The 15,340-nt window shown below is 36.3% G+C and overlaps 1 protein-coding gene across 1 annotated transcript in view; it reads left to right on the forward strand.

Moving 5' to 3' along the window:
• The window catches only part of LOC105392559 (protein O-mannosyl-transferase TMTC2), a 96,078-nt gene that overhangs the window by 46,990 nt on the left and 33,748 nt on the right, over positions 1–15,340 (forward strand). Inside the window, exon 4 of the mRNA XM_038119064.2 lies at positions 10,410–11,373. Coding sequence (XP_037974992.2) covers positions 10,410–11,373 — 964 coding nt within the window. The remainder of the gene's footprint in view (positions 1–10,409; positions 11,374–15,340) is intronic.

Here is a 15,340-nt window from a genome sequence, read left to right on the forward strand (position 1 = left end):
ACAACGTTTATTATAGTCCGTAAATTTGATTGTATTGCTATCATAGAATAGGATAGAATAGAATAGAATAGAATGTATATTTATTGGTCACCACAAATTAAAAGAACATACAAAGAAAACTTAACTATAAACTAGGAACAATGAACAATAGACGGCCTTGTCGCTCTCCTAAGAGCGATCTCTTACAGGCAACCTTAAACATAAATAAATAAAAGTAAAGAAAATTACTCCTATGTATTTCGCCGGAATTACTGGTAGGTACTTAATGTTAATAAAACTGTGTTTGTGATACGAGAATGAAACTTTTCTGTTATACGTGTAAATACTCGTAGTAGCTAAACATAATATTATTATGACGAAAGGCTTTTAATCGTTGGTGTAAGTTGAGTGTGTACTGCTGAAATCGCCGCTCGCGACAGTGGTTCATTCAAGAGTTCACTTTGCTTGTGAGAGTGCTTGAGCTTGCTCGATTGAGACGGTATCGGTTACATTCTCAGCCTTGTCCGCGCGTAGTGTTGCCGCAAACCCGTTCGAACGGACTATCGATAGATCATCACCATTCTTATCGATACTATTGATAGCTGATTTACTGCAAACCTATTGGTTAACTGACATACTATCGATAGTAGCGACGCTGGTGATCTACAAAATATCGATATTACCGATAGTACAATATTAAAAAGACCATTATCGAACATATCCATAGTTTGTGCTATCGATAATACAATACTTTAAAATAAATAATATCGATATTTCGTAGAACACCAGCGTCGATACCATTGATAGTATAGCTGTATAACAATATAGTATAAAAACTATCGATAGAGGACTATTGAACTGCAACACTAGTAGGTTGGGAACCACTGGGTGAAGGAAATTATAGGTCCATATAAGAGACGTCAACTGTGTTACATTTTCAATGCTTTTCTATAGTATCCAGTATTTCGGTTATATTTATAATGCGGAAGGCACAGACGTGAATAAAATGTAATTATCTTCTCTGAAAAATTAGCGTGAAAGAAGCAACAACAAAAAATACCCTTATGTATGGATTAGAAAACGTATTCCAGATTTTAGATTAATTTCGTATTCCATTAATTGATAATGAAATTATAGAACAGAATGGCTACCGTTTATAAATTCAAATCACACTAACGTCTCTTTACAGTTTAGTCTTTACGAGAATAGCGTCGTCTATTAAACTGTTCACTGCGAGATTCTGCAGTAACTAGCAATCAAGAGGTCGTGAAAATTACACCGTTGACTATTTTCAGTAACACTTTTTTTTCACTTTCCTTAGCTTGTGACTTTTTATATAATAATCATACGAGACACAAGAATCCCTTCATGTTTATGATGCGAGATGTGTCATGTGTAGCATGGCTTTATTATGTAATGACGAATCTGAGGATTAAACATAAAACGACATTATTACATTATTTTTGTGGGGTATGTTGTGTACCCTTTATTATGTTGTCGTAAATATGCCATTAATATATATGCCATTTGATGACAACAATATAATACATATAGGTTATTAACTTAGGTATATTAAAACATTTTATGGATAAACTGCTAACAAAATACTGTTTTGAACTTGTTTGAATAAAAAGTAGAGCATATTATTTTTATACTTATAATTTTATATTTTATAACATATTATAAAAGAAGTGGAAGCGGCAATGGTAATTTTATACATTACATCGTTGCAGGAGGCATATTATATTTAATCAAAACGAAACGATGAGATACGCCAGTATATTATTTCATTATAAAGCTAAGAATTTACATAAAGCTTATATTCATTGTAATGATGATGTGCCTAAATTCTGTTTTTACAAAAACGATAAAAAAGCTATTTTAGAATGGGAAAATTTTTGTTTCGACTTATATGATTTAAGTGTTATAATAGTATGGGTAAGTAATCAGGAACTTAATTCATTTACGACTAATTAAAGTAATTTTCACTTTTAATACAGTTTCAAAATATTCCTTAAAAAACATTCCTTGTACTGAATAATTACATGGATATCCTAAGAAAGGTTGAATAAATTTATAACGATTTTCCTCAAGATTGATGAGCTGATCGAGTTACCAACTTTGAATAGCTATAGGTACTTGTTTACCACTTTTGCAACATTGTGTTTACCTTAATGTTACTGAAAAGGAGTACGTTCACTGAAAACACCAGTAGGTATTACAGATCACAAGTTAGCATGTTAAGAAAACATTTTGTTTTAAGAATTTCCCCAGCACATTATGAAATAATTCTAACCCTCAGGCGGTAGTTGGGATGGCAATCAACAACCTATGACCTAGATTCTATAAATATTAAATATAGAGCAAATAAGGGAACCATTCCATGATTTTGGGCAGTTTTGATTTCCTTGCCGTGATAAGGGTACACCAAAGGACTCAAAATAACTCTGTTATTCCCATTCTTGGCAGTTAAGAAAGCATTTAATTTTTTATGGCAATAAAAGGAATCGATTTACTGAAATGGAATTCGTAAAAGTGTAAAATTAATCTAAAACCCACGTCAGAAACAACCGAATCTAATTCCGGCTAAAAATAGAGTAATTTTCAAAACCGATCTTGCAGAGGAAATTAGAAAAATGCCAACCGGATTGCGCAAAACGTGTTAACCCTAAAACGCCACGAGCGGTGTAACAACACAGTATCGGTAGCGTTGGCCGCGGGAGGGTTAATTTTTCGCTTTGTGATTATAATTTGCATAAGCTGTGCGGCCTTGTAGTAAATTTCCCCGCTTCTGCCCGCTCCGCCCCGCTCCGCTCTCAATTTCACCAACTACGTGCTAACGTTAACGAGATCTTCGCACTGCCTGCTATAATAACGAGTTCAGGAGGCGCTTCCACTATTTTCATGTAAAATTAAACTGTTAAGTTTGTTACTGTGCTCGCTTATATTGCGTGTTGCTGTGCATATCGGTGCCAAAGTTCTTGCTTAGTTTATAAGAGCATTAACTTATAGTTATAGCGGCACTATTTAGCTGCTTGAATGTAAAGCTGATTAAAAAGTGTAGTAACTATTTTTTGCCTACGGATTTGGATATAATGTCGGAATTTAGCGCCAGATAAAATATACTTGATAACTGTTATCTGAGGATTAAATGTATTGCTGCCCCGTGTATATATTTTTTTTATTTGTGCATTTATTTTATATTTGTGCAATAAAGAATTAAATAAATAAATAAACATTTAGACGCGTCATCATTAGAACGAATCTCCAGATAACTTTTTTCTGATCAACTGAAAAAAATCAGCTCTAAAACTGTTACGGCTTTCACGTATGCAAGTTAATGATACACATTATGTGCATTATCATTAAATATGAAAACATGGAAGTATATTTACCGTGCTTATAATAACATCATCTAATGAATAAATAATTAATTACTTTAATCACGAAAATTTCAATTAACAGTCATGCAAAGTTAACAGTAGGTATATAATAGCATCGTTTATAATAGTAAACTTAAAGCATATTCTTAATAAAACCTGCTAAGCTGTCATAATATAAACTTTTTAAGTGGCTTAATTAGGTGACTCGCTAAGAATAAGACTTTACAAATATCTTCATTCGACCACACGTCCTCTACATACTTACTGCAAAAAAAACAAGTTATTTTTTTCCTTATTTCCGTTTTAATACTCATATTCTTTATATCGTGTGTTCACCTAAAAATTTATGCGCCGTGCAATCCATTGGTTACCATGGGTTTTCAATTTAGTTAAGTTATAATGATACTGAGTGTAATGCTAATGTATGTAGGTAGTTAGTAGGCATACTGTGAAGATTTTTGACACAATTTGCATAACCACATAAATTATTAACCGCCGACCACGTGATTACACAACTATTCCGTAGGGTTACTTTAGCTTAACAAAAAATTAATGAGCGAGAGCTGTAATGCCTCGCGGCACGTAATACAACGAGATAGAGTCGGGGTTAGCGCAGCAGCGCTCTTAACTTCGATATTTACAAGCTTTACCCTCCAGAACATCAAAATATTTCTTATGCAATAATTTATGTATAAGTTCTTACTGTTATGAGAAAGTGGCGTAAATGTAAGTGTGTCCGTAGTCATTATGAACTTTATAGGTAATTTAGGAGCTGTGAAAAAACTAGCGATAAAATCGTCCATCAAATTATGCTGTAGATAACGATTTCTTACTTTTCCATCAATAAAACTCATCATTTTATTTAATACCTATGATTTAACTTAGAAGAATATTTTGTGAAAGTTGTTTACTTTATCAATTTACATAAATTATTATCGCTCAATATTGCTCCCTTAGCTATTCAAAGGTTATGACTTAGATTGTAATTAAAGAACAACCAAGTGTGTGTCTGATGACGTATCTATAAGGACCCGTACAGATATAGAGTGTTTTAGTGCACACGCATACGTGTAATTCACATTTTGAGTATGCTTGCTAATAAACTTTGGCATAAAACTGAATTCACAAGCTTTTATAAACCATACCTGTAAGTTCTATAACTTTACTTAAAATCTCTACACGCCAACTCCAATACAATGGTGCATCAGTAGAAGCTTTTAAATATCTCTGGTAAGCTGCTTGATCTTTATAAAAGGCAGACATTAGTCACAGCAATAGGGTTACGTTAGAACTTCACCTACAGGACCCTAAAAAGCAACTCGAGTAAGCAGCTTGCTCTATTTTCTCGGTACCTACCCAGCAGTTTAGTTATAATTTTATGAGCAAATAGCACGAAGAGGGTCAAGATTTGCGACTAGCTGCTCTGTTGTTACGTTGAGATCAGTTTGTCGGTGTTTTTTAAATAATAATAATATGTGGTGACATCGCAGATACGGCTATCCGATCCCAAACTAGGCAGAACCTCTTACATGGGTATCGGACAGCTGATATATCCACACAGATAATTATATATAGTTCATAGGTACATTAGTAATATAATAAACACACATGCCATGTGTTTGAAATAAACACGGTGATCATCTGCCCCGGCCGGGGATTGAAACTGGGACCTTCGACATAGCAGTCACTAACCTGTACACCATTCGTTCTTCAATAATATTAAGTAAGCTATCTATACAATAATATTTTCCCATAGGGTGAATAAATTCATTCTATTCTATTTATAAACACACTCGTGGGCAGGATATTGGGTTCATTGACGTATTACTGATAATAATATGATAACTTTCCACCCTGTGAAGTTGAGGCTTCCTGGAAGGTATTTATATATGAAATGTCTTCATAACATGCAAGCGCTGTTTGAATTGATGGCAACATTACGCAATTATTTTCCAAGTGGTGTGTAATTTTGAGACTGGTTGCGTGAAATCGTATTCATTAATAACTTAATGCAATTCATTGTTAATGATATAAGCAGCTATTCAATATGGTGACACTACTATGTGTTCATTAAGCAATGTTTTATATTAAAATTTCTATACCATTGGTTCCATCTTCTTAACCCCTTATTTATAAAAAAGTTACTGGACGCTTTAGCAATTGAACTGTTCTGTTACTCTATAACAGAGAACAATTTGTTCTTTGACAGAGAGGGACAAAACAGTTCAATAGCTAAAGCGTCCAGTAACTTTTTTATGAATAAGAGGGTTACTCTTCTCATAATATATTATACCTAGTAATATAACCTGCCATGACCACATCACGCACTTTTTTTTCTAAATTTTTTGGTCCTTTACGAGTTATACAATAAGAATATGACCAATATAAAATAGCATGCAAACCAAATAAATTTAATATCCCTTAAGCTCTACGTAGCTCTCACAAGTATTCAACCTGTCAACCCACAACCCGGCTATCCCTTCGTATGATCCGTCAACAGAAAGGGCTTCGTTGTTTGTCGGAGGCAAGATGGGGGTCGACAGTGGACAGTGTGTTGACACTACTTCTGTAAATAGTCGGGTTACTACCTCTATTTCCGAATCAGAAGCAACTTCTGGGAGCACGGTTCGGTTGCTGTGCCTAAAAAATCTGGAAAATTGTGGGTATGTTAGTCGAGTGTAATATCACGGCAGATTGAGTGTGTTCTGTTGGTAAGGGTAGTTAGTTATGATTCTACAGAATTTTAGGGTTATTTTGAATATTTATTTTGTTTTATCTACGTAATAAAATCTTTTAGTTATAAATTATTTACTGTAATATTGCTCTCACTGTCAGCTCTGTACAGTCTTCTTTACTTCCTTAATTCATAGCTTAGAACTGAGTGGCGGAAAACAGGGAAAACCTGAGAATTTTCGATAAAATAGTGCATTACCTGTGAGGGAAATGTGAAATGTGAGTGAAATCAAAACAACGACAAATAAGTAATAACTTATGATTATATTATACCTGTCTAAACGAATTTGTGCCCCATATCTATACAAGTATTATAAATATCAACCTGGCAAAACAATAAAGCATACAGTCTAATTTGACAGGCAAAATCTTATAACGTCTCAAAACGTACTCTATTTAATAGAAATGTCAAATATTTGATAGGAGGCAAGCATCCGACACACGGTAAATGCGCAGATATTTTCCGCTCCATAATATTATTTGTTCCTGGCTGTACGTGACCTGAATTTTGTTCCACCTGTACCTATCTAGGTATGTACATAGTGTTTCAGGGGAGACTTATTAATTCAGCCTCAGCGTAACGTCATTTCCTAAGGAAATACGGGGATCGCCCCTGGCAACTTTATCGATAAATTAATGCACCTCTAATCTATCGCAAGTGCTTACGACAGGTCCATTAAATTATCTTATTTATCTAAAAGGTGCTCTCATTTTTAATGTAATTTTTTTTTTTGCCTAGCTGTTCACGATTTTTGTTGTAGTAAAGGAAGTTGTCTATTTTTGAGTTATCAAATGAATTGTTTTTTGATACGTGCTCCTTATATGAAGTAGCATATTTTTTTTGCCTAGCTGTTCACGATTTTTGTTGTAGTAAAGGAAGTTGTCTATTTTTGAGATATCAAATTAATTGTTTTTTGATACGTGCTCCTTATATGAAGTAGCATATTTTTTTTGCCTAGCTGTTCACGATTTTTGTTGTAGTAAAGGAAGTTGTCTATTTTTGAGTTATCAAATGAATTGTTTTTTGATACGTGCTCCTTATATGAAGTAGCACCCAATGAATACCTACTTTAAATTTATTTCCTAAGTGTCTTCTGAAACTTGTCCGTTCAGTTAAAAGAATGAAATAATTCAAATTGCGAATATTCTTTTAATTGTAAGGTTTCTTTGGGAGATGAAGGAATAGGAACAAATTAATTATACACCACTGGGAAACTGTACCTTTTTTCCTAATTAAAAAGTGTTAACAGTCTCTCTAAGCGGTTTTTCCAGAAAGTTGCCATCTATACATTTTTTATGGAAAAAAATGCAAAGCTCGACAGAGTTTGCAGAAATTCATATCTTGCAAAATTATGAGTGGACCAAAGAAGTCTTGTACAAAAGAATATACAGCATATTTATTGCAAAAGTGGTATACAAAGCGAAAAAGGGGACTCACCATGGTTCCATAAACTTTTGTTCAATGACTTTTGGAAATTCCCTTAATATTTTTTAGTAAGAAATTAGTAAGAACACACGTGACCAACAATGTTTTTTTATAAATTTACAGAAAATGTAGAACAAAAGTAGTTCAGAGTGTACCCCCACTGTGTACCCCCTTTCGGCCTTGTAGCTATACCACTTTTGCAACACTCTGTATACCATAAGAATTTGATGCCCTATTTCAGATTCCAAAGAGTAACTTTTAATTTATAAATAGAATGCAGAACAGGAACATACATGGAATAGTTTTCCGATAGTTCCGCGTGGATGCCGCTCCGTGCAGCGGAACGGCAACGTCGCACTTCGCAGATGTAGATAAAGGAGACATGAAATTTCAACACGGAAAACAGCTGCGAATGTATGTCCTTCACATTTTATAGCTGCAAGCAATAGTATGGAAAATAGGAGATACTGAAAGTGACGCTGACAACTCTACAATCTTAATAGTATGTTTTTTATTTATACTTTCATAGCTACAGGCATATATAGCATTTATTCTAATTATCATAAGAACTCATTATTCAAATTACGTAATGTGAAGATACGAGGTAACCTTCATTTACACGGGGAAGCTTTTCCATGTCGTACTCGAGATTTCATCATGTAGCTAAAGCCATGATGATAATAAAGTTATAATGGACCCTCCAGTCGAGTTTATGGAAGGAGCATTTTATTTGTCGAAATATTTCAACTGTAAAAGCCTTTAGTCAGCTACCTCTCAATGGAATATTCCAGAGGCTTTTACATATTGTGGTTTTAATATGGCTAGAGTAGTTTGGATTACGTTTGTTCGGTTAGCTGCAGCGCTGTCGACTTACTCAGATAAAGCGCTTTTCGCTGTTATTATTTGGCTTAGCCTGTTCCAAAAACGGACTTGACTGAATCAAAGGTTGGGTACCTAGATATAAGTTCTTAATGTCTTTGAAATACACAATCTGAAACAGAAATAATATTCCAAAAGGTCGGTGTAAGCGTGGATTTTTCAAACGGACTGGCAAATGAGCTAAATGCTCCCTTAACGAGGCGAGGACAGAAATGTCAGTCAACCAATAAATTTTGTAGATAAGCACCCCTCTGAAGCTAAGCTCAGGAACCTCCTTATTTCATTAAATTATTTGCTTTAGCTTTAACTTAGTGCGAGAAAGTTGGCAAGTTTGTTGCCGTCTGTTTTATCTGTTAAATCTGTTTACAACAAAAATAAAATCCTCTTAACTAGAATTCTACAGCTAATCTTATTTTACGAAACCCTTTCGCTCTGTCTAAAATGGAAACAATTTCGGGTTCTCAAAATTCGCGGCGAACATACACGAAGATTTATAACGCCGTCGCGAATATTTCATTAAATCTACGTGGGTAAGTAGCATCCGAGTGTCTATTCATAATAACTCGTCCCAGATTTTGTTGGCGTCCTGTCGCCGCTCGCGAGCACCGTGGGCCGTGTCATTATTCAGTGAAGGTTCTGAAGAGGACCTTATTGACTATACAACTTTGTATGAATGAGAAAAGATTCTGAGAGAACTTTATTTTAATTAGGTATTCCCTTAGATATCCAGGTTACAGTCCCGGCAGTGTCAGGTCTACTGCCGACGTCGTTAGTCGGGGCCGGGCTCCCCAGGGCCCGTAGGTCGAAGCTCCAACCTTCATAAATCTCGTCCACGAGCGTTTCCCAACTAACAAGCCATCGCCTAGCCAGTCCATTGGATTATGTGGATCGAACCGGCCCCAACCATGAATTATGGCGGAAAGTTAACGAATAAGTCCACTTTAAATAGATTAAACCGGGCGCGGCGCACGTGAAACTGATAAAATTTCAAATTAATCATAGTCTGTGAGCCGGCGGTGCCGCGGCGGGTGTCGTCGGTAATTTAATAATCTAAAGGGATGTCTAGTTGCGATTCGCATCGTTATAAATCAATTTTATCATAGTGCCGTTCCGGGCTTGGAGGGAAATTATTAGTTGGCTCGTTGATTGTGTATCGCGCGCCCGCCGGGCCGCCCAAGTATTGCATTATCCCGGCTTTGTGTTTGTGCTCCTTTCGGCTGATACGATTATTGTACTCTACGAGCTTAATTGCAGTCTGCCTACTTCTCGGTTTATAATCAGACTTGCGAATTCGTGTTGTTCTGTTGCTAATTTCGTATAATTCTGTTTAATAACTCAGTTGTTTCGTGAAGTTATTTTAGTTCTGGGTTTATTGTTTACATTGTTGGCAAACTATTCGAAACATAGGCACCTAATTTTCCGTTCATATAACTTTATATAGAGGAGTAAAGTAGCTATTATTATTCATTCAATTAAAACTTAAAGAGAATCTAATAATTATGTACCTAGTAGAGAAACAACAATAGAACATTTGAATGAGCTGTCTATTAAAATAAACACATCTTGATTGATACATTCAGATTTGTCACGAAAAAGAAAAGTAGGTATATATCGAAACATCGAAGCAAATTTCTGGACAGATATTAATGATTTCTTTCTGAGTGGTGATCAATCAAGTTTGGTTAAGGCAAGTTTCCTGCGGGAGCGCTGTTGGGATTTTGTAAAAATAATACGAGAAAGAAATACATTCTATACGTCTTATAAGATACACTGCGATTACTTAGATGTTTATACAACCGGGTGTTCGGCACACGAACCGATTATTTTTTTTCGTTGAGGAGGTAATAATTTTTGTCGGTCCATGTGCCGAACATCTGTATTTATCATTCGAAAATCAATCTTTACATTATTTTATTTCAGAAGAACCTATCTTAGGAAATACTAAATTTCTTAGTCACCTTTCCTATTTTTTTCCAAAAAGATCTAAGATAGTATTTCTTTTGTTTCAGAATCGATGGCGGAGTATATGTCTGCTGAGCACCGGTGGAGTAACAATGTTATACTGGCGCTTGCGGCTGGCGGGGGCGCCGCCGACGTTCGCCACCGCCGACAACCCCGCCGCCCGGGACCCCGCGCTCCTCACCCGCGCGCTCACCTTCGCCTACCTCCCCATCTTCAACTTCTACCTCCTCCTCTTCCCCTTCCACCTCAGCTTCGACTGGTCCATGGACGCCATCCCGCGCATCACGTCCCTGTTCGACCCCCGAAACATCGTCACAGCCACATTCTACACAATCGTCTCCAAAGTGGCGTGGAGAGCCATCAAGCATGAGTTCCTACGGGAGCTCTCAGAAAGCAAAGAAATCAAAGTGTACAAACCTAGAGGGAGCTGTAAAACGAAATATAAGTCGAATATAAGTAGACATCCGCATCGGAATCTTGAGAGTGCGGATAGGCGAGCGTACCACGCGCCGCACCGGGACGGGGGCGGCAAGAAGCTGTGTCCGTGCACCGGGTGCCGACACCCCGTCAGCGAGGACCACTCGGGCATCTGCCGGACCATGAACAACAACAACTACATGAACCACCAGTCTTGCATCTGCGCGGTCGCTGTCAAAGCGAAACAGATCAAACCGCAGACAGTGTACAACAGCTCCCGAGTGGCGCTGCTCACATTCCTAGCGTTCATGGCACTCCCGTTTGTGCCGGCCAGCAATTTCCTTTTTTACGTCGGCTTTGTAGTAGCCGAGAGAGTGCTTTACTTGCCGAGTGTGGGGTTTTGCCTGCTGCTGGGGCTGGGTGCCGGGACCATGACTAAGGGCTGGCACAGAAATGAGCTGAAAAGCCGCATGTTCCTGGGATCTCTGCTCTTGTGTCTGCTCGCGATGTGCGGACAGACTATCAAGAGGAACATGGACTGGCGCGACGAAGAAAGCCTCTTCAAAAGCGCGCTGCATATCAACCCTCCTAAAGGTGAGTAGGTACTTGCCATGCAAGTTTCAATGCAAAATGAGAATATTAAAATGAACTTGTAACCGCTATCAAGTGAATGCGTTCCGCTCGCGAGGCCGCTCCCACGAACGTTCACTTGTTCGAACACAAAAGGAAGCACTACCACGACCTATTTTCTCTCCCATTCATTTTAATATGCTCTCTACATCTTCGTTAACATAATTTTAAATATTTTCCGTCCTATTCGCCCGCAAAAAGTTAATTTGTCCCAACTTTCTAATTGGGTGTGATTACAGTTACGGAGCGTAAAAGTTTTAAATTTTCATACAATATTTCGAGAGTAGGCTTTTGAGGCGCTGAGTTCACGCCATAATGTATGAAGTGGGGCCGGCGCGGCCTCACTCACAACTTTGTTACAGTTCTCGGTAAAAGCAAGACACAATTAATTTGGTTGAGAGACAGCTACCGACTACCTGCCGGCAGAGTGTTGGCTGCCAGCAATTGGAGAGCCCACACGAAGTTATTTTGAACTCTCAAATGTATAATGTTTGCTGTTTGTTGAAGTTCTATGTTTTGCCTTTACTTCAAATTGGATTATTTCTATTCATATCCCGACCTAACGAAACCGAAATTTAAACTCTGATAATCATAACTATTGAGTGGTTACCTACTTTTGCAAACTGATCCATTTTTTTATTTCATACATTTTGAACAGACATATTATTATTTACATTATAACGCAATGGAATTTCATATTAAAGTATAGAGAGCATTAAATCACTATACAATTAGCTATAACACCCATCTTCTTTATGTGGGAGTTGACGTAAGACTGACATAAGTAAAATGTTCGTAGATAAGTGTGAACTCAAGTAGCAGCATAGGTCTGGTGACCTAACGGGGACATTAAACATGTAGGCAGGTGTCTCACGAGAATGTCTTCTCCTCTGTCGATTCCCCTTCGCATTACCAACTTTATCACAAAGGGAAAAATTGCCCAATGTTTTACCTTTTCCCTAACTTCATATTTGAAAAACATTGAATAGCTTTTTGGGGTCAACCCATGAATATTTTAGGGTGATATTTATTTTCAATCAACTTTGCTACTTTGTTTTAGAGATGACAATGGATTTCATGTAGCTAGAATTTTATTTATGTTTAAACCTAAACGCTTATGCCAAACATAATAAAAAGTTGGGTTAGTCATGAAAATAAAGGATTTCCTCGGCATTATAATACCGCAACAATATAAATTATAATCCTCACTATGAAGTCATATTGCATTGCAAGCGTCGTCTTTACTATATGAAATTAATTTCCGTCTCATTCATACTCAGTTTCCACGGGAGGAACACTAACAATGAAATAATTAAATCCAGCAGCGTTGCCATGGCGGCCGACAGGTGAATGTTTTAATTGCATTTACGGCACTTCTTCTCGAGCTTTAAAGCTGCATTGTAATTAACTTGCTTGTGCAAATGCTTTTTCAAATCCAGGTACAGAAATATTATGTTTGAAGGTTTAGAGTCATTTACGTCCTTGTTTTTTTTTCTCTACGTAATTTTATCGAAACTTGAATAAAAATCAACAGGTTCATTTTATAAACAAGCGAAGGGAACCTAACCCAAAATCTTTAAGCAGTCATAAATAATCGGGAATATGCTTCTGTGCCAAAGAAAACAATATTTTCACATAAATTATGACACTTTATCGAAGGATCCCTTTTATAAAACTATCCGAGATATACGCCATGGTTTACTAGGAAAAAAGCAGGCCTAACTGCCTTTTAAAGAGTTTTCTATCTAAGTTTAAATACTTGTAGATGTTCAAAGTTATGAATTAGGTAAGTTTGCGGGCCGTGAGGGATTTCGGATTTCTGCCCTAATGTTTTACGTGAGAAAAACTTTTCGCCTACGGAAATGTACCAGTCCCTCTTACATACCTCACTACGAAGGTTCTCGAAAAATATTCCATCTTCACACGTTAATTGACCTGACCTGTCTCTATCGTCTTCACAAAATGATGAAGCAGAAATATATGTATACCTGTATGTTTGCAAAAGTAAACAAAAACGCAAAAAGGAAGTCGTTATCCTCAACGAAAATTAGTACAACAATGACGAAAACAAATCCAGCCAGAAGAGAGGGAAGCTACAACAAAATCGAACAGTATGATTACGCCATTTGCATGAAATATCGTAAAACTCTGGGATCACGCCATTATTCCCCATTGGCGGCGCGTCCTGAGAAATCAATAAGAAGGGGTTAGTTGACAGAGAATATAGGAAGCCACTCTTTGAACAATGGTTAAAGGAGAACTGTAACAAGAGTAATCTAGTAAAAAATAAAAATGAAAAAATTATTATGATTTAGTTTAGTATTATGATTTCATTAACGTTATTTGTAAGTACCGTCATTTTGTGGATTAATATCTAACAAAAGCTCGACCTTATTTGGTTACATAATAAACTGTGCAATAAAAGTTATAAAGTAATAGTTAGGTAGGTGTGTATCGCTCATAAAATTTTAAGCCACAGTGTATTGCTGAGCCACTGTACTTAAAGTCAATTCTTGAGCGTATTTTGTACTGGTATACCTCATAAATATAACGATGTCACATCTCCCACTTCGCCTTGTTAAAAAGCCACTAAAGGAACGATGTATAAATCACAAATATCTTATTCAGTTTGGTAAACGGCGTCCTGTTATATCGCTTCGACGCTTCCACTATTTGTCTTGGCAGTGCTAGAGAATTCTGTTGCCCCTTTTTATTTTCTCATCCACATTATATGGAGACAATTTTTTTTATTCAGTGTGCAACTTTTTGTTGAAGTAGTTTGTTGAGTTAAGTTTATGTCCCGCTTTGGCATACGAAGTTGTAAAACGTATTGAGATGTTTAGGTACTTTCTATTTTTTACATACCTAGAGGTACATATTACTTGTACTTCTCCTTCTTCTGAATTCTGAACCAAAAGGGGTTCATTACAGAATTAAAGATATAGTAAGGAAAAAATAACATTATCCAGATATCCACTTGACTATTTCACCACAAACCTTAATAACCCTGCAGTACTTAAATTCCGTGATAGGAGGGGCGCTGGGAATTAGCACAAATGTCTTAGTCATAATTTCATGAAGCATAAAACCTGAAACGAATGAAGCAAAAGACAAAAAGAGTCCAAAACTTTATTGTTTGTCGTGCGCCTGTTCGTGAGTAAGTTTCCACTGAACCGACTTATTTATACACATGCAAGGCGCGCTCCGGAAAATCAAATATTAAACTGGAAGTAGGCTATGCTGTTTTCTGCAGAAATATTCTTTCTTTTGACACACCTCCTGTCATGTTGAAAGTGGTCTTTGCAGTATTATTTTACACTATGAATTACCACAAATGTATACTTGTATATGTATGTATAAGATACCTAATGTATCTCATCTTCAAAAGTTCGAATTTAGAAACGGCGAAGAGAGCTCGCGTGAGAACAATGATAGTTTATAAAACTTTGCATATAAGTGTAGGTGTGGGTGTTTTAGAATAATTAGTATTATAATATTTATAATAGAGTTAATGTTCGTGAAAACCAAGTTTTGCCGTCACGTGGACAGACTTTGATAAATTACTCGTAACTCATAATTAACATAATTGACAAATACAGGTTGTGTCCCGTATGAAATATCACAGAGGAAAAAAAAATAAGATAAGAAAATTAAGCCAAGTTACTGAAACGAGGTGCTAAGGTTGTAAAATAAATTATGAATTACAAAGTTTTTTTTAATAAAATTTCATATTAAATAAGTATGTGAAAACTTTTTAATTTTTCATAAACAGGTTTTATTAGATATAAACTTCCCTTGATACATTTTTTGTGCCATAATATACCCCTTTTCAAAATCTTCAGTTCTTAAATGGTTCCAAATAAAAATCTAAATATCAATATAGAACTATGCATTAAAATATCATTTGGTTACACGCAAGGGTGAAATTAGC

This window comes from Plutella xylostella, chromosome 12 (assembly GCF_932276165.1).
Source record: "Plutella xylostella chromosome 12, ilPluXylo3.1, whole genome shotgun sequence".
In the NCBI taxonomy this organism is placed as follows: Eukaryota; Metazoa; Arthropoda; class Insecta; order Lepidoptera; family Plutellidae; genus Plutella; species Plutella xylostella.